This window comes from Triticum aestivum, chromosome 5A (genome assembly GCF_018294505.1).
Source record: "Triticum aestivum cultivar Chinese Spring chromosome 5A, IWGSC CS RefSeq v2.1, whole genome shotgun sequence".
Taxonomy (NCBI): Eukaryota; Viridiplantae; Streptophyta; class Magnoliopsida; order Poales; family Poaceae; genus Triticum; species Triticum aestivum.
Window position 1 is genome coordinate 475,802,950 of NC_057806.1, and position 19,874 is coordinate 475,822,823.

At 46.0% G+C, this 19,874-nt stretch overlaps 2 protein-coding genes and 1 long non-coding RNA gene across 3 annotated transcripts; 2 read left to right on the top strand and 1 right to left on the bottom strand.

The window, feature by feature from the left end:
- The first annotated feature begins 246 nt into the window (after positions 1-246).
- LOC123104139 (uncharacterized) lies at positions 247-8,964 on the top strand. Its single transcript, XM_044525893.1, has 12 exons — positions 247-470; positions 588-649; positions 1,101-1,169; positions 1,299-1,380; positions 1,812-1,882; positions 2,407-2,508; positions 2,600-2,689; positions 7,944-8,018; positions 8,108-8,140; positions 8,225-8,305; positions 8,392-8,451; positions 8,543-8,964. The coding sequence occupies exons 1-12, from the start codon at positions 410-412 to the stop codon at positions 8,717-8,719; spliced, it is 963 nt and encodes a 320-aa protein (XP_044381828.1). The 5' UTR covers positions 247-409; the 3' UTR covers positions 8,720-8,964.
- A 2,039-nt stretch (positions 8,965-11,003) lies between these two features.
- On the bottom strand, positions 11,004-14,461 carry LOC123104140 (putative disease resistance protein At1g50180). Its single transcript, XM_044525894.1, has 2 exons — positions 11,817-14,461; positions 11,004-11,352 (listed from the first exon to the last, which is right to left on the bottom strand). Exons 1-2 carry the CDS (start codon positions 14,444-14,446, stop codon positions 11,337-11,339), a joined length of 2,646 nt encoding a protein of 881 aa, XP_044381829.1. The 5' UTR covers positions 14,447-14,461; the 3' UTR covers positions 11,004-11,336.
- Positions 14,462-16,969: 2,508 nt separating this feature from the next.
- LOC123104141 (uncharacterized) lies at positions 16,970-19,654 on the top strand. Its single transcript, XR_006450150.1, has 6 exons — positions 16,970-17,060; positions 18,528-18,602; positions 18,692-18,724; positions 18,806-18,879; positions 19,213-19,272; positions 19,370-19,654. It is a non-coding gene; the product is annotated as an uncharacterized lncRNA (long non-coding RNA).
- Positions 19,655-19,874: the final 220 nt, after the last annotated feature.

Here is a 19,874-nt window from a genome sequence, read left to right on the forward strand (position 1 = left end):
CGAATAAGGAGCTGAAATTTTTTGAGGTTGTACCTCAAACATTGATGTATGTCTATAAGAAATCTGAGAATGTTTGAACATGTTTTTTTTTCATTTGCAACGCACCGGGTATATTTGACAGTGATACTCTCATGACTCGTCGTGAAGATTAGAAGTAGCGTGTGGTAACCTTCTTGCTGACTAGACCCAAGAGCGTCTGTGGTCGCCAAACCGACACGAGCCGAGCGGCCGAGCCCGGTCCAAGCGTTCAACCCCGACTGTCCAGCCCGCTCGTCCCGCACGCTTTCCCCTCCTCCAAGCTTTCCCCCACCGGCCTCCCCCGTCTCCTGCCCCCACCCATTCGCCGCTGACCCCCCTTCCAGAACCTTCCAGAAGCGAACGAGAGAGCCCGCAGGGGCGGCGCAGGGGCATGGCGATGGCGACGCACACGGGGGTCGCCGCCTCCAAGGTCCTCATCCTCGTCGGCGCAGGTCGCGATCAATCCCCTCCCCTCCCCCCCGCCCGCCCCAAATCTGTCGATTCTCGATGTCGAAATCCGAACTGGCTGCCTCTTTTGACCCTGAAATGGTGATTTTGGGCCGCCGCAGGCCTGACGGGATCGATCGTGCTCCGGAATGGCCGCTTGTCGGATGTATTGGCGGAGCTCCAGGTCGGTGGATTTCCAGCTCATACCTTGTTAATTTTCTCGCTTTTATTGATCATCAGAGGTGGGGGAAAATCTCTGCATGTTTTTTTATGATGAGAAGACAATAGGATAATACGAGCGTTACCGCTGACCCGTCTGTTAAATCTGCATACATGCTCCTAAGAGCAGCACAGATTGTCACCCAATCTTACAATTAAATCCGCTTTGCCACACTCATGTATGTATGGAAAGTATAGGACATCGCTTTTGATGATCTCATTTTCATTTTCTGCGTAACAAGTGAAGGCACCAACGGGCACCCCAAATCATCCATAGTGTACCCCGCGGAAAAAATAATCATCCATAGTGTTTGCCAAGCATGTGTCAGTGGTTTAGATTGTATGTTCTTCATCTTGTAGTAAGTTATGTCGACCTTCAAATCTTTGAGGAACATGTTGTGTTTCTCTGTTTTTAGGAGCTCATGAAGGGCGTAAATCAAGGAGAAGGCTCGAGCGCCTATGACATGGCTCTTATCCAAGCTCAGGTGCGCAGTTGTTTATACTTGCATCAACAGTTGCATAGATATGAGATATTACACTAATGTCTTTCATTTGCTGTAAAATAACGTCTCTGTTGTTGTTTGTGCATTCCATGTGCTGGTGTTTGATACCAGATTCGGCATTTAGCCCAAGAAGTCAGAGATTTAACTTTGTCAAAGCCCATTACCATATTGAGTGGCAAATCGGACTCGGGAGGTATGTACCTATCTGATGCCCCCCTTGCTATGTTTCAGCTTTTCTCTCTTAGCGACCTATGCCAAAAACCTAATCCACATGCTAAATAAGCCCTCATTATGAATTTGCTTGTATTATCCAAAAATGTTCAGATAGATAGTTACTCGCTTAAGCCTGACTCTCCTACAATATCTGCAGCTGAAAGGAGGCCTATTTTTTTGTTATGTGCATCTCCAATCTGACAATGAATGATTCGTGAGTTTGAATTGCTTCCAAACTTCTAATTTGGAACATGTAGTAGATAGGCTAATGAACAATAATGTTGGTACATTCAATTGTTTCGCCATGATATTTACCAACCTTTGAGAAAAGCTACTTACCTCATTCATTTTATTACACTTACTTGCTAGTTCTTGTATCATTTTATTTACCTGCATGTGGATTTTCTTCAGGCAGTTTATCGTCCTACATACTGCCAGCAGCTGCAGTTGGAGCATTAGGTTATTGCTATATGTGGTGTAAGGTAAGATAAGCATACACACACAAAAATGTTTGAGTTATTCTCAAATTCTCTGTCTGCAGTTTTTTGACTAAGGATCATGAATTGTGTCCTGGTCTTCTTTCTCCAGAAATGTTCTTCTTACAACATTCATATAGAATCAGTTACTGAAGAAAGAGAAAATAGAACACTTTTTTCTTCATTTTTTGTCATTTGCTTTTCTTCCTTGCTTCTCGCATATAACAGAAATCTCTTGGAAATCATACTTTTTGTGTGTGTGTGGATCCAACTGTAAGCAGATAAATGGAGCACCGCTAAGTTAATCTTATTCTGTAAAACATTCTGATAAGAGTTTCAAATTGACTGTTGCATTGTTTCCTATGGATTCACTATGGTTTATGTAAAGTCCTTGGATCCTTCTTATGCTAATAACATCTACAAGTTGTTCTTTTAATACGGAACTTGCAATGTAGAGTACATATATAAATTGTGTGTGAACTTTTTTCTGTCATGTTTTTGCTTTCTTATATATTAATAACCTTATGCAGGGATGGTCCTTGTCAGATGTCATGTTTGTCACAAAACGCAATATGGCCAGTGCTGTCGACAGCATGTCGAAGCAATTGGAGCAAGTTTCATCAGCACTAGCAGTATGCTTTACACATTATTATTTCATATTCGGTGTTATCTTTCTTTTCATATCTACTGGATAATATGACTGTGACATTCAATTAATTTCAGGCAACCAAAAGACATTTAACAAAACGCCTTGAGAATTTGGATGGCAAAATGGACGAACAAGTGGAAGTCTCCAAACAAATCCGGAATGAGGTTTGTTGATTTGCAATGATGTTAGTCCTGAGCAGTGATATACTGATATGATGACAAATTGAATGATTCATGCCTGAGACCTTATGAAATTTGTTTTTGCAGAACAGCAACAATTCTTCTTCTGTTTTCATTCTTGCATCACCTAATCAATACCTTTAGATACCATAATTTAATTAATTGAATTGTTCACTACAAGTAGGTGCTTCTGTCATACTGTTGTTCATCCAGAAAGGTGGGTCAGGATTTTTGTTTAGAACGGCCACCATCTAAGGGTGCAAGTGGCGAATCCATGTAAGCCCACTCAATAGGGGGGTAGTACATGTTGGATAAGTGAGCAACTGACTTCACAGGAGGGCCAAAGGCCAGTACATATACATGTGTATGGTAAAGTGCAAGAGACCCCTTATACAATGGGGATAAACCGAAAAGGGGCATACACATCTAACACCCCCCCTCAAACTCATGGTGGATCGACAACACTGAGTTTGGAGAGAAGAAAACTATGTTGCGCTCGAGTCTGTGCCTTCGTGAAGAAGTCTGCCAACTGTAGCTCAGAGGGCACATAGTGAAGAGTGAGAGTCTAATCCTGCACAGCAGCACGCACAAAGTGGGCATCCACACCAATGTGCTTGGTGAGCTCATGCTTCATCGGGTCACGCGCAATACTGATAGCACCAGTACTGTCTGACAATAAGGGAGTCGAGGTAGTAGCAGACACACCAAAATCCTCAAGCAGCCACCGTAACCAGATCACCTCAGCCGTCAGCATGGCCATGGCTCGCAACTCAGCCTCTGTACTCGAGCGAGAAACTGCAGTCTGTTTCTTTGTCTTCCAGGCAATAAGAGAGCCACCAAGAAAGACACAATAAGCAGACAGCGACCGTCGATCAGAGGGATCACTAGCCCAGGTAGCATCAGAGTAGGCCTGGAGCTCAAGAGAGCTGGAGCGGGGAAAGAAAAGGCGCTGAGAGATCGTGCCACGAAGATATCGTAGAACACGGAGGAGATGACTATAGTGGACAGAGGTGGGGGCTGAAACGAACTGACTCAGAATGTGGACAGGATAGGAGATGTCAGGACGCGTAACAGCAAGATAGACAGGACTGCCAACAAGGTGACGATAGCGAGTGGGATTAGGAAGAGGGTCACCATCAGATGCACGAAGCTGAACGTTGAGCTCCATGGAAGTCACAACTGTGTGCTCATCACCGAGAGCAGCGCGAGCAAGAAGATCCTGAATATATTTTTCTTGGGAGATGTAGACGCCATCAGAGGTGGAGGAGATCTCAATCCCAAGAAAATAGCGAAGTGGACCAAGATCAATCATGAGAAACTGGTCGCGAAGGCGAGCCTTAACAAAGGCAATGTAATCAGAGTCGTCACCAGTGATGATCATGTCATCAACATAGAGAAGGAGAAGAGTCCGACCACGAGGAGACGTGTGAACAAACAACGCGGGATCATGATCACTGGGCAAGAAACCAGCGGCAGTCACCACAGAGGCGAAGCGCTCAAACCAGGCGCGAGGGGCCTGTTTGAGACCATAGAGGGAGCGGCCAAGTCTACAGACCATACCATCAGGAGCATAGTGCCCCGGTGGTGGCTGCATATAAACCTCCTCACGCAACTCACCATTGAGAAAAGCGTTCTGAACATCAAGTTGAGAGATAGACCACTGACGAACAGAAGCCACATCAAGAAGAGTGCGGACCGTGGTCATGTGGGCCATAGGAGCGAATGTCTCATCATAATCGCGCCCCTGCTCCTGCTGAAAACCACGGGCCACAAGACGAGCTTTGTAGCGCTCAAGAGAACCATCGGAGCGAGTCTTAATCTTGTAGACCCACTTGCAGGTGATGGGACGGACACCGGAAGGAAGGGGAACCAGATCCCATGTGCCAGAGCGCTCAAGAGCAACAAGCTCTTCGGCCATCGCAAGCTGCCATTCAGGCTGAGTCATGGCAGTTCGATAGGAAGTGGGCTCAGCAATAACAGAGAGACCGTACCGATCAGGGGAGTAGCGATCAGGCGGGGGGCGAGGCCGAGCACGGAGGTTGTGAACCGGGGGAGGTGTGAGAGGAGGCGCACCAGAGGTGGAAGGCTTGTCAGAGGAGACAGCCTCAGGACGAGATCGACGAGTATAGTGGAGAGGAAACGGGGAGAGAGGGCGACGGACTGGAGATGATGGTGGAGAGGTGGAGGAGGAGGATGGAGAAGACGGGGTCGGTGGTGAATGAGAAGGAATGAGAGGTGCCAGAGGAAGAGGTGACACATGAGGCACATAGCAGGGTGTATCGGGAAGGAGAAGGAAAGGTCGTCCACAGAGAAACTCGAGGAAGAAGAACGTGGGTAGTAAGAACGAGACTCGTCAAAAGTCACATCGCACGAGATGCGCAAGCGACGACCCACAGGATCCCAACATCGATAGCCCTTGTGCTCATCACTGTAGCCAAGGAAAACACACTCAACCGACTGAGCAGTCAGTTTGGTGCGTTCTCGGGGGGCAAGAAGAACATAGCACACGCATCCAAACATACGAAGAGCTGAGTAGTCAGGAGAGCGACCAGTGAGACACTCCAGAGGAATACCACCCTGCAGAGTAGTCGATGGCTGAATGTTGATGAGATAGGTGGATGCGGAAACAACCTCAGCCCAAAAATGGGGTGGAAGGGAAGCAACAATCATCAGTGCACGAGCCGTCTCAAGCAAATGACGATGCTTTCGTTCGGCAACGCCATTCTGAGCATGAGCACCAGGACAAGAGAACTGGGCAAGAGTACCCTGTTTCGCGAGAAAACCACGCAACAGCTGAGAGATATACTCTCCAGCGGAGTCAGCACGAAAAGTACGAATGGGCGTGGCAAACTGGGTGTGAACCATGGCAGCAAAACGTTTGTATATAGGAAGAACCTCGCTACGAGATTTCATGAAGTAGAGCCAAGTGTAGCGAGAGAAATCATCAATAAACAAAGCATAGTAGCGATGACCACCTTTCGAATCAAAGGGAGCAGGACCCCAGACATCAGAATGAACTAAGTCAAAAGGACGCTGAGATACAGACTCACTAGTAGGATAAGGTAACTGAGTCTATTTGCCAAGTCTGCAACCATTACAATGTAAGGAGACATCTCCAGATACCGACCCTAAGAGGCCCTGACAAACTAAAGAAGATAAGCGAGAGCCACAGATGTGACCAAGACGATGATGCCACTGCTGGAAGGACGCAAACGAAGAGGCAGCAAGAGCATGAGAGCTGGCAGAAGTGGTGGCAGCGGAAGGAACACGAAGCCAGTCAACCTCCCAAAGGCCCTCTGACTCACGGCGCCGGGGGCCAGCACCAACCAAAGCCTTGGTGCGATGATCCTGAATGGAGCAAGAGTCGGTATCAAGAATGACACGACAACCAGAATCAGTAAGTTGGGCAGCGGAAAAGAGATTCATGGTAAGGCGAGGAACATGTGAAACATTCGGAACAGAAAAAGATGGAGTGGAAAGAATACCATGACTAGCAAAAGGAAGAGATGTGCCATCGGCAGTAAGAACATTAACATGCGAAACAAGAGGTCGGAGAGAGGACAACGCGGAAGAATCAGAAGACATATGGAAGGAAGCTCCAGAATCCAGAACCACGAAGATGTACCACTGAGTGTAAGCAGAGAGATCATCGCGGTACACCGAAAGAGCATTGGAATAAGCAGATACCTGCTGATCATAAGCATCAACTGCAGCATCATCAAGGGCCTTGGCGGCATCCCGGTCAGCCCGAGAAGCCTCAGCAGCAAGTACTGGCGGCACCGGTGGGATTGGGGCCACGGGCGCAACAGGGCATGGCGGGCAGGGGACCTCGCCAGAGAGAACACCCCACAGAAGAAGATCACGCATATGGATGCGCATGAACCCCACAAACTCAGCATAGTTGGTGCCATCGAAGATCACGGAGCACCTAGGAACTGCAACATAGCCCGAAGAAGACATGAGGGAACTCTGTTTTTCTCCTCTGTTTTTTTTGGTCAACTCTCCCCGATCTGGATCGGGGCGGAAAGCCTCACGCTAGCCCCGAGTGGGGAATCGGGAGGAAATGGGAGGCCAGGAGGAGGGCCGGCCCTGGGCTGCACCTGCGGCAGCAGATGGAGCAGCGGCAGCGGCAGCCAGATGCGGAGGAGGGCGGCCTGGGCGCATTGAAGGAGCAGCGGCGCGGCCGGGGCGCAGCCGGACGTGGAGGGCACGGCCTGGGCGCGGCGGGGGTGAGGCCAGGGCGCGGCCTGGGCGCAGCCGGGCGGGGAGGGCGCGGCCTAGTCGTGGGTGAGCTCGGCGGGCGCGGGCAGGGGCTGCCGGGCGTGGAGAAGGTGGCCGGCGACGATGAAGGAGATGGCCGGCGACGGGGAAGCTAGGCACGGAGCTGCAGCGTGCGGGAAAGGAAGAGGAACCTCGCAACTGATACCATGTTGGATAAGTGAGCAACTGACTTCACAGGAGGGCCAAAGGCCAGTACATATACATGTGTATGGTAAAGTGCAAAAGACCCCTTATACAATAGGGATAAATCGAAAAGGGGTATACATATCTAACAGTACAAACTGAACTAATTCCCTAAAACAAAGCTGCAACTAATATGGCCGATTTTGACTACGGAGCAAGCACAAGTGGCGTGCCGCTTGCATCCCTGACGCCATCACATAACAACATACGAGTACTAGTCGTGGCCTGCTTGTGATTGTTTTTGTTGTTAATGTTCAATAATCCATGGTCATATACTGGCTGGCATGTCAAGATTGGCTCAAAACCAGAAACTGTGCAACACTTAAATAACTGGTTAAAGGGAATACACTAGTCTGGTGCACATGCTGGCTCTGCTTACAACCATTAACTGCAGCGTACTCGAGTACTTTTTCCATATACCATAAAATATTGATGTGTAGAATAATAATACGTATGAACACAAGCATAACCAGAGTGATCTTCCTAAATGGTCTATGAAGACTCTGATTGTGTTTATTATGGCTTTCTGATAAGCCGTTGCTAGTCTTTGATTTGCGTGCATGGAGCACATAGTTTTCCAGCCTTTTTCTTCATTTTTTCTGTAAGAGCACCAAAGATGTACTCTGCTGTCTGTTCTTTTCAATGTTGCAAAAGCTGTTAAGTTAATGTGTTTAGTATGTACATGCTGTATATACTTGTAATGCCATGCTATCCTATGAAAATTCAGTTTTCTTCTCAGTTCAAGCATTCATGTTGTTCTGTTCAATATGCGCAGGTCACTGATGTTAAAACTGACCTGTCCCAAATTGGCTTTGATGTTGAAGCAATTCAACAGATGGTAGCTGGACTGGTGAGTCTGAGCATCCTGGAACCCTTGCACATGAACTTTTGCTCGAAGTCTATTTGATTGTTCTGACTTCGTTTGTGTACGATTATCAGGAAGAGAAGATTGAGTTGCTTGACAATAAACAGGTGACCCAACATACTCACGAGTCTCTGACTCTTGGCATGCTGAAATTCTGTTTGTCCTACTAACCTCTTATATTTTAATGGCAGGATGCGGCTAATGCTGGTATATGGTATCTCTGCCGAATGGCAGGAGGTATAAAAGAGGGAATAAATGCCAAGTTTTTCCAAGTAAGCAGATAATTGATACCCGTACATGATCTTCGTATTGATTGAGCTATCTTCGTGATGATTCATACCTGTTCTTCTTTCCACAGGAAGCGGATGAAAAACTCAAGCTCTTAGACCTTGCTCAAACTGAAAAGAAGCCAGTGAAGGTAATGCCCTTTTCTCATATAGTTGCCCTCCTTCCAGGCGATTCTAGTTTATCGATGCAAAATCACAAACTTGATGGTGTGCATGCTACAGGGTCTCGAATTGTTTCTGGAGAGCACCAAGGAGGTAAAGGCACTCGACTCCAAGCCAAAGACCATCATGCAGAACGACGTCAAGAAACCGACGAAAACGTTCGACGTGCCCATAAAAAGCGCTGCGGTGCACAGGTCAAACAGGTTCTTAATTCGTAAAGAAGGCCTCGCGCTGTGATTGACGCGGATCGCCTCGTGGTGTACATTGCGTTCTTGGTTGCTTTGTTTGATAGAAAAAATATAGAAGAAGAATAACCTGCATCCCATGTGGTGATTTTCCAGGATAGACAGGTTGATACGTCTGAAGGCAATTTGTATTCGTTTCTTTGTATTTTTGCGTCATTTCATGTTTGGTCTGAAGTTGTTCGCTTGTAAACAAGTGACATAAAGGAATAAATAATTAAAACACGTTTCGCATTCTTACATCTTACATATATTCCCCGTTCTCTTGCTGCGACACGTGCATGCATGAAATGAGCGGACTTGCCTTTTCTCTCCGTATGTAGTCCATATTAAAATCTCTAAAAGGGCTTGTATTTAGGAATGGATGGAGTATATGGAATAATCAGATGAGCAGTGACTCGCAAAGTTGCACGAACCAGGGGCACTCCGCAGAAGAAGACGCGGCGCACTGAAGCTGGAAATCACCTTGAATTGTATACGACATTGGTTTCGTTTTGAATAATGAACCGAAGTTCTTAATTTTTGAGAATATATATGAATGCTAATAATAAAGGGTCCTGATAACGCTCACATGTGTGACATATTAGACATTCGTCCACATAACAAATACTATTCATCCCCACCCTGTGCGTGTGATATGAAGCAAATCTGCCCACACGTCCTGGCGCAACTACGTTAGGTACACATGAGATGACGATTTAGTTGCCATCCGGATGGCAGATGTAGTTATCCGGGGTGACAAATGTAGTTGTAAAAGCATAGCAACTCTCTATTTTGATTAACTATAGTTGGCATATCTAATTTATGATAGTTGCCGCGTGTAATCAAACCATAGTTGCTGTGTGTGATTAACTACTTGTCATATATGGTCAAACAATAATTGTCATGTGTGTTTATCTAGTTGCCACGTGTGGTCCAACCATAGTTGTCATGTATGGTTAATTACAATTGTCATGTGTGTTTTTCTGGTTGCTACGTATGCGCAACTGCAATTGCTATTTAGCAACGAATCATAGTTGCCGCATGTGTTTACCTAGTTGTCATATACGTGCAATTGCAGTTGCCATCCAACAACGTACGAGTGTCATATGAGCGAAAAATAGTTCGCCCACACGTGCGTGGACTAGGTGGTGACTGTGTGGGCAGAAACTAGTTCGCCCACACAACACAGCTAGCAAACCGTGTGCTGCGGGGCATGTGAGCGAACTCTCCAACACCCACACGAATGATGATGCCCACGTGGCATTCAGATTCTAACAGATTCTTTTAGGATTCGTGCAAAACAGAATCAACGTGGATCAAGGAATGTGAACGATGTGCAAATATGCCACACGTGTGGTGGCGTTCTCATTTGGGATAATAAGGCCATGTTCGATACTACTCCGCTCCACAACTCCGGGAGTGGAGTTGGCGGAGCTACAATTCAAAATGACGGAGCTGCACTTCCCCCGCTCATCAGATTCCAGGAGCGGGCGACTATAAATAGCATTGCACAGATCTAGGTTTAAATTGTGGTGTTAGCTCACTTGGAGAAGTGGATGTAAATACTGGAAACGGCGCGGCCACGGTGGACCATGAAAGAAGTTCTGACGACCCATCGGCATAGCGACGGCGTCTGAAAAGGACGGTCGAAACATCTCCCCCCCCCCCCCCCCCCCCCCCTCTCTGTTCGCGCGCCCGCCCCGGTGACGGCTTCCCGGCGGGCGTCGAGTCCTCCCCGGCGGCCCCTCCCGGCTGCGAGGTGAGCCTATCGATTCCGTTTTCTGCCAACATATTTCCTCATCGCGAACCCTATGCTTTGATTTTGGTGCAATGTGAACCCTAGTTCTGTGAGCTTGATTCGGGTTGAAATCGAGGTGTGTCTCAGGAGGAGCAGAACCGCTATGTACCCCGATATCATTGTCGTATATGTTGTCATGCCATGCTGGATTTTCTTTGTGTCGAAATCCATTTTCCTATGTGTGGATTATCGAGTGATCTATTTTTGCGTGGATCAAACCATTTTTCTAAAGAAAAAATGAACATAGTAGAAAGAGATGACAAGGGGTGAGCTCCCAGCACCCGTCCCTCTCTGCTGAGGAGAAGCAGGGGCAGAGTTCCATCTCCATTGGTCCCTCCTATAGGCAAAATCTTGAAGATGCTTGTCAAACTATAGGGCATTTTATCAAGAGGATCATCAGCTCTTAAGTCATTTGATCATATGCCAATGAACCCGAGGGCGATTCACCAATTTTCACTTCAAATTACAAACCGTGAGAACAGAGCACTCGTGGTTCTGGATGTCTCATCTCCTCCTCCAACAAATACGCGAAGGGGCTTCTCTCCCTCAGCCCTCAATTTATTTTATTTCAAATTACAAACCGTGTCATGCACAACAGAGTTGCACAGTACACACATTTACTAACAATCTTGGTACGAAATACTATGTGTACACATATGTAAGTACATAACAAATAGTAGCAAGATAAACCCGTAAGCAAAATTGACAGTTTGTCGGTATCAGGTCAGTAGCTCGCACTTTCGAAGATATCCATTCCACCCAGCATGTACGATGGCAGCGAATTTAAATTGCTTCAGATCCCCATTGTCCATGGATGTCAGCCTGTTACTCCTTACATGTCATACTTGCTGCAGGAGAGGGACATGCTAGAGTAGCTTAGTCATAAGTGTTCACTTCAGAATAAAACAGTGGTGCTTTAGATAGCATGTCAGTATATGTCAAAACTGAACAGTATAGCATCAGTGAATTATACTCCCTCCGTTCCTAAATATATGTCTTTTTAGAGATTCCAATATGGACTACATATGGAGCAAAATGAGTGAATCTACACTCTAAACTATGTCTATATACATCCGTATGTAGTTCATATTGAAATTTCTAGAAGGACTTATATTTAGGAACAGAGGGAGTAGCTGCAATTACTTTGAGGTTTTTCCTTGCTACCGTTATTTCTGTCCTTATTTTGAAATTTATTTTTTATTTATGAGTGCTTAACTGTCATGTGAAACCAGTTAAGTACCAGCTGACGATGGATTTCATGGCATTGTTCTACCAGTTGAAAATGGAGGCATGTGGCACAGTGTGTACTTACGGGATCTGTACATGCTCAAAGTGCTCCTCACTTGACCTGATGATGACCTCGCGTCCTGCCTTGTGTAGCAGGTAGCATAATACTTGATCCAACTCGGGCATCGCTATCACTTTCAGCTTCTTAAGTTCCTTCAGGTGCTGCAATCCTTGTGGAAGCGCCTTCAGCTTGGTGCACTTGCAGAGAGTTAGTATCCTGAGCTTTGGCATGGCGCCATCCTCCAATATCCACTCCTCGATATCTAGATCGTGGAGCACCAAATTGTGCAGGTATTGAAACCCACTAAAAGGGCAGGTCATGGTCGCGCCAGTGTAGGACTTAACCCCTATTTCCAACACATTCAAGTACGCCAGCCGGCTCCCAAGTGCCGGCATGGGGTCTTCATCATTCAGCAGATTAGGACAGCTAATTTTCAGCCGTCTCAGGTTGTGCGGGAGGAGTTGCAGATCAGGAAGATGTAGGTCGTTGGGCACTCCGAACTCGTCCTCGCATGCCCCCACAATTTCCAGCTGTTTGACGCTCTGGTAGTGCTTCCCAAAGCACCAGGAGGGTTTTTCTTCCATTCTTTCAATTGCTCCTTCCCATTGCTTCGGGGTGTTGGCTGCCAGGACTATGAAAAATGACTCCAGGTTGCTCTGCATGGTGGTCTTCCACACGGACCATGACTCGACCTTGTAGATATGGACATGCTTCAGTGTCGAAATGCTCAAGAGATCAATAGGGAGTGCTTCCACTATGGCATCTCTTGCATCAAAAGTATGTAGGTTTGTGAGATTGCTGATGGTAGCAGGAAGTACATATGTGCCACCTTTCATGCCGAGGTACCTCAGATGTACCATCCTGCCGATCTCTGTAGGTAGCTGCCATCTCTCTCTCATGCCATCAAAGTAGAGTACCCGCAGGTAATTTAAGCCTCGGAAAGAAAAGACATTCCTTTCTAGCTGAGCTGCATTGAAGATCAGCAAGGTGTGCAGATTTGGCATAGCAACACCAACCTTCACGCGAACGGAGTCGTAGAGAACTACTCTGTAAGCTCTCATTTCATTGGAATATGAGGTCTCCACTTCATTTCTGGAACTGCAGTCTTTCAAGAACCCTTCTCTTCGAGCTCGCCCGATTCCCCAGTCACGCAACACGTCATGCACCTTAACGGTCTTGATGCACCTGGAGCTCCTCTTTTCAATTAGGATCAAGCAGCGCTGCGCCAGTTCTTCCACATACCTGAGCGCGGTTTCTTCAAGGGAGCTTCCACGCACGTTCGGTATGAAACCCTCTGAAATCCACAACTTTGTAAGAAGGCCTACCGGGACTGCGTAGTCTTCTGGGAATGATGTGATGTACAAAAGGCACGCCTTCAGATTACTTGACAGATCATAGTAACTTAGGTCCAGTATGGCTTTGATGTCACCCTCATTCTTCATCGCGTCCCAGTTTACGCTAGCAACCATTCTTCTCCACTCGGTGATCCTGAGATTCTTTGAAAGGAAACCTCCCATGACTATAATTGCAAGAGGCAAGCCATTGCATTTTAATGCAAGTATCTTGCCTAGTTCTCTGAAGCTATCCAGATCACCTCTGCCATGGACGACATACCAAGGGAATGCCTTTCTATTGAATAGCTCTATACTTTCTTCTTTGTTAAGGAGCTTGACCTGCTGGATTATTTTTCTTGCGTTGGGGTGATTGGAAACTGCTGAGTTGCGAGTTGTCAGAACAATTCTGCTTCCATTTTTCACATCAGGAAAGGCGGCTTGGACCATATCCCAGTTTTCCATTCTCCAGACATCATCTAAAACCACCAGGTACCTTTTATCCTTGAGAAAACTGTGGATCTTCTTTATAATTTCCATCTCGCTCATTGTTCCTAGTTCTTGGGAGTCTTGATTCTCCATGACCCCGTTGACAATATCCTTCAGAACACCATATACTGTAAATTTTTGTGAGATGCATATCCATACGCAGGAGTTGAAATAATTTTTTGCGACAAGATTGTAGACCTTCCTGGCGATGGTTGATTTCCCTGCCCCCCCTGGACCAACAAGGGAGACGACAGTGAGGTCCTTGTTCTCCGAGTCAAGCAGTTCATCTTTGACCTGGTTGATTTCGCTGTCAAAGCCAATGACATTGACCTCATCCCCGAGATCCGGAAGCGTCAGTCTCCTAGCGCGTAGAGTCTCGTTCTCATCCATACTGTATCTTGTCTCATTCAGGCAAGTACTATGAATGTTATACTTTGCAAATTCTTCGAAGATCTTATTAACTCTCGCTGTCACCTGATCGATCTTTTTCCCGATGCTGTAGAGACGCTTGCAGTGGACGGGGTAACAGGCGCCCTTGGATATGGCACCCAAGAGGGACGGCGGTCTGCTGTTCTCCCTGGCCAAGATGCTGGCCGTGTCGATGATGATCTCGATGCTGTAGGCGACGTCCCTGACCTCCGACACCAGTTGGCTGAGCATTTCATTCTCGCCCCTCTCCATCCTCGCGTCGGTGTCCCTGAGGAAGCACTGCATGCGCTTGAGCTCGGACTTGAGGGCCTCCACCTTGGCAGGAACCTGGCCCAGAAAAGCAACTTCTTGGATCACGGTGGCGCCTACCCTCTGCAGCACGGCAGCGACCGCGTGCTCGGCCATGTCTCAACGTGATTTCTGCCGCGTCTGAAAGCACAGGATTGCACAAACTTGCAGATGATCGGAGGCAATGTTTCTACACTGAAGGAAAAGGATGAGATGAACCAGCTAAGTTGCCTGCTGCGTTTACTCACTGTAGGCAGAACAGAAGCAGAAGCCAAGATGCAAGCAAATACGAGCAATTAGACATTTATGTGGTGCGAACGGAAGAGGATGAAGAGCATGAGGGAGGGGATTGGAGTGTACCTGATGGATCTGTTGGCTGTCTGCCGAGGCCGAGCAGAGGACGACGACACTGGACTGGATTCTGCTGGATCTGGGTTGTTGTGCGTGGCGTGGTTTGTTGGATCATCTCATCCAAAGTCCAAACACTATTCTCAAGTCAGCTCATGCTGCTGCCTGCGTCAGTGAGGGAGATGATATCTTCTCTACTCCTACAAAAATGGAGTTGATGATGATGATAATGTATCTGCCATCATTGGTTTACGGTCGTCTGATGCGTATCTAAGGCAAATCTGTTTCAATTTTACAAAAATACGCCTGCTACTGCGTCAAACATTTGCAGCCTAACAGCGCAGCGTCCACCGCCTCCCACGCGTCGCATGTGGTCTGAGGCTACCACCGCTTATCCTTTTTTCCTTAATCTCCATAGCTAACCAGGGAGAACCACTCGTTCCTTTCTTTAGTCATTCATCTTCTACGCCTAGCTTGCATCGTGATACACATGTGCCACTTCATCCAAGCATTCACCTCGTCCGTGACATGCCAGGTGGCCGGTGCAGCGGCCTGCTACCAGGCGTAGATGCTGGAAGCTGCCGAACTGCACCGCTCGCATCTGCGAGCCATGCCGCCACGTCCGCCATCATTCGTCCTTGTTCCACGTCGCTGACGTCCTGAAGGAGCACCGACACCCATAGGTGTGGCCTCCCCGAGCTGAGATGCAACAACAGATCTTGCAACATGATTCTTGTTACAAAAAGTTTCTGTAACATGACCTCTGCTGCAAAAAATTCTACGGATGTTTCCGCAACATGGTCTATGTTGCAAAAGGAAATATCCATAACATGATCTTTGTTATTCCCTCCGTAAACTAATATAAAAGCGTTTAGATTACTACTTTAGTGATCTAAATGCTCTTATATTAGCTTACAGAGGGAGTACAAAAGAAATCTGTAGCATAACCTCCATTGAAGATGTTTCTGCAACATTATCCCCGTTGCAATAGTTGAGGGTGCGATCCGATGACACCAAGGCCTTGGCCTCATCCTTCCTCCGGCAAGGGCCCAAGGGCGTCCAAGACAAAGCTGAAGCTATGGGTAGAAATGCAGCGCTGATCCCTCCGGCGGGTCGGGAACCAAACGACTGAGCTTGGCCTTGCGTGGACGAAAAACGACTCACTCAAGAGCCATGCGTATAGTGGCCGAGTGTCTGTCAAAAAACGAGCTACACAAACTGACAAGGGTGAGGACAAGCTAGCCATGAGCTCGTCCAGCCCCAGCCAGTCAACGTCTGCTTCGGAATGGCCGCCTGTCGGACGTATTGGCGGAGCTCCAGGTCGGTGGATTTCCAGCTCATGCCTTGTTATTTTTCTCGCTTTTATTTATTGATCATCAGAGGGAAAAAAATTCGCTGAATGTTTTTATGATGAGCAAACAATAGGATAGTAGGAGCGAACGGACCGTCTGATTGTTTTTTTCCAACCGGGCTCACACCCCTTTTCATTAATTTTGCAATCAACGGAAATGCATCAGTCTTTGTTGTTCAGGATCACAAGATAAGCACCGAGCCAACTAAATCAACTACCAAGCAGAGGAGACTGAAAGGGGCGAGAGCGAGTTGGTGCATCGTCAGGAAACCCACCACATGACAACCCTAAAACGGACTATCAGCTGTGGGGCCAACTAAATCAACTACCAAGCAGAGGAGACTGAAAGGGGCGAGAGCGAGTTGGTGCATCGTCAGGAAACCCACCACATGACAACCCTAAAACGGACTATCAGCTTTGAGGCGAAAACCTGACGACACTACAACCACTACTCGAACCAAAAGCACCTGTCTAGAGTATAGGACTCCAAAGAGAAGGGACCAACAGCACCAAAAGAGCAAATCCAGCGGGCATCAGACCCCAGTGGACATAGGCCAATCTAAAGTAAAAGGACCGAGATAACTATCCAATCTGAATACCATCCCCATCTCCCAGGAGCAGCCTGCCGCGCGCATATGATATGTCCGCCAGGGCAGCCGCCACATGAGCAAGCCTCTTCACACCAGCCTGGAATTTCGTCTTGTCTTCCTCCTAAGATATTGTCACTGAATATTACAATTAAATCCGCTTTGCCACACTCATATATGTATGGAAAGTATAGGACAGTGGTTTTGATGATCTCATTTTCATTTTCTGCATAACAAGTGAAGGCATCAATGGGCACTCCAAATCATCCATAGTGTACCCCGCAGAAAAAATAACCATCCATAGTGCCTGCCAAGCATGTGCTGACTAATGACTGTGACATTCAATTAATTTCAGGCAACGAAAAGACATCTAACAAAACGCCTTGAGAATTTGGATGGCAAAATGGACGAACAAGTGGAAGTCTCCAAACAAATCCGGAATGAGGTTTGTTGATTTGCAATGATGTTAGTCCTGAACAGTGATATACTGATATGATGGCAAGTTTATGATTCACCCCTGGGACCTTATGAAGTTTGTTCTTGTAGAACAGCAACAATTGTTCTTCTGTTTTCATTCTTACATTACCTAATCAACACCTTCAGATACCATAATTGAATTAATTGAATTGTTCACTACAAGTAGGTGCTTCCATCATACTGTAGTTCATCCGGAAGGTGGGTCAGGATTTTTGTTTAGAACAGTCGCCATCTAGGGGTACAAGTGGCGTACCCATGTAAGCCCACTCGATAGGGGGTAGTACAAACTGAACTAACTCCCTAAAACAAAGCTGCAACTAATATGGCTGATTCCATCACATAACAACATACAAGTACTAGTCGTGGCCTGCTTGTGATTGTTTTTGTTGTTAATGTTCATAATCCATGGTCGTATACTGGCTAGCATGTCAAGATTGGCTCAAATCCAGAAACTGTGCAACACTTCAAATGACTGGTTAAGGGAATACACCAGTCTGGTGTTTACAACCATTAACTGCAGCGTACTCAAGTACTTTTGTCCATATATCATAAAATACTAGTAAGGTACACGTGCATTGCACGCATGAGATTTGGCAACCAAGTTATGAATAAATATCACATTATAGCATGTAAGCTTTGAGTCATATATGCATGATATAGATGTTCGTTTAATTCTTATAGTTCATCTCATTCAAAATCAATTAGTTTTTATAAAAAAAGCAAATCTATTTTAAGATTCATGGAATTGTACGTTGTAAAGCATAAAGTAAAAACAAATAATGGCAATTCATCCAGAAAAAAAAGTGGGCAATTATGATACGGAAGATTCTAGAACAAAGGAGACGTGCTTGTGTTTTGAGGTTTGTGCATTATGCTTAAGTTCTACCATGGAGTCTTCTAGATTGTACATGTGGCAAAATCTGGTGGAATGTAGATGATATCCGACGGCCAGTAGTGCTCGGATTTGCCATCTCTGCACCGTCGGATTGGCTTCATCCAATGACCATCTTTCAAAGTCATTCGCACACTATATAGGGGTATAGATAATTGCGTAGAATAATAATACATATGAGCACAAACATAACCAGAGTGATCTTCCTAAATTGTCTATGGAGAATCTGATTTTGTTTATTATGTCTTTTTGATAAGCTATTGCTAGTCTTTCACTTGCATGCATGGAGCACATAGTTTTCCAGCCTTTTTCTTCAAAAGAATTCCGTGAGAGCACCAAAGGCGTACTCTGCTTTCTGTACTTTTCAATGTTGCGAAAGCTGTTAAGCTAATTTGTTTAGTAGGTACTCCCTCTTTAAAGAAAATAAGAGTGTTTAGGTCACTACTTATATTCAGTTTTCTACTTATAATGCTATGCTATCCTATGAAAATTCAGTTTTCTTCTCAGTTCAAGCATTCATCATGTTCTGTTCAATATGCACAGGTCACAGGTGTTAAAACTGATCTATCTCAAATTGGCTTTGACGTTGAAGCAATTCAACAGATGGTAGCTGGACTGGTGAGTTTGAGCATCCTGCAACCCTTGCACATGAACTTTTTCTCGATGTCTATTTGATTCTTCTGACTTTGTTTGTGTACGGTTATCAGGAAGAGAAGATTGAGTTGCTTGACAATAAACAGGTGACCCAACATACTCACGAGTCTCTGAGTCTTGGCATGCTGAAATTCTGTTTGTCCTAACCTCTTATATTTTAATGGCAGGATGCGGCTAATGCTGGTATCTCTGCCGAATGGCAGGAGGTATAAAAGAAGGAATAAATGCCAAGTTTTTCCAAGTAAGCAGATAATTGGTACAGGGTTACGGGTCTGTGCTGTCCTGTTTAAGGCCTGTTCATTAGGTGTTCTTATCGCGTAGATTTAACTATCTTTGTCGTGACCCATATCTAAGGTTATCATGTACTCCCTCCGTTCCTAAATATTTGTTTTTCTAGACATTTCAAATGACTACTACATACGGATGTATGTAGATATATTTTAGAGTGTAGATTCACTCATTTTGCTCCGTATGTAGTCACTTGTTGAAATGCCTAGAAAGACAAGTATTTAGGAACGGAGGGAGTAGATTGAGCCATCTTCGTGATGATTCATACCTGTTCTTCATTCGACAGGAAGCGGATGAAAAACTCAAGCTCTTGGACCTGGATCATACTGAAAAGAAGCCGGTGAAGGTAAGTCAAGTGCGTTTCTCTTAGGTGTTTGCCCTCCTTCCAGGCAGTTTCAGTTTCTTGATGCAGAATCACTAACTTTATGCTGTGCATACTTTAGGGTGTGTTTGGTTGTGGAACGAAGTGAAATGAAATGGAATGGTTCCATTCCACTAGACTGGGTCGGTTCCGTTCCTGTGTTTAGTTAGAGGCAATACATGGAATGGAATGGTTACATTTTGGTGTTTGGTTGAAGAGACGAAACATAATGAATTTGGTTCGCTTTGGCCAGGTACATTCACAAAGCATTATAAATATGACATCAAACCTATATGCAACTATTTCCTCTTGCACTGAAGCATTTCTACAAGATGACCTTGAGGCTAAAAAACGCATTTCTACAAGCGAAAAAGGGATCAATTTACAAGGAAGAATAAAAAATATACGAAAAAAAGAAAAGAGGATAATGATGCACATTAGCGATCTGCCACTGCTCCTCTGCCTCCACTAGTCCACTGAGTAAAGCTTCAGGCTGCGTTGCTCGCTTGCTAGTCTTCGTTGAACAATGCTGCTCGCTTGCTAGTCTTCGTCGAACAATACCACACCAGGCTCATCTTCGCAGCTCC

Coding starts and splice junctions, on each gene's coding strand:
- LOC123104139 (XM_044525893.1), top strand. CDS start 410: ATGGCGATGGCGACGCACACGGGGGTCGCCGCCTCCAAGGTCCTCATC. Junction 471..587: donor CCTCATCCTCGTCGGCGCAG/GTCGCGATCAAT, acceptor GGGCCGCCGCAG/GCCTGACGGGATCGATCGTG. Junction 8,452..8,542: donor CTGAAAAGAAGCCAGTGAAG/GTAATGCCCTTT, acceptor TGCATGCTACAG/GGTCTCGAATTGTTTCTGGA.
- LOC123104140 (XM_044525894.1), bottom strand. CDS start 14,446: ATGGCCGAGCACGCGGTCGCTGCCGTGCTGCAGAGGGTAGGCGCCACC.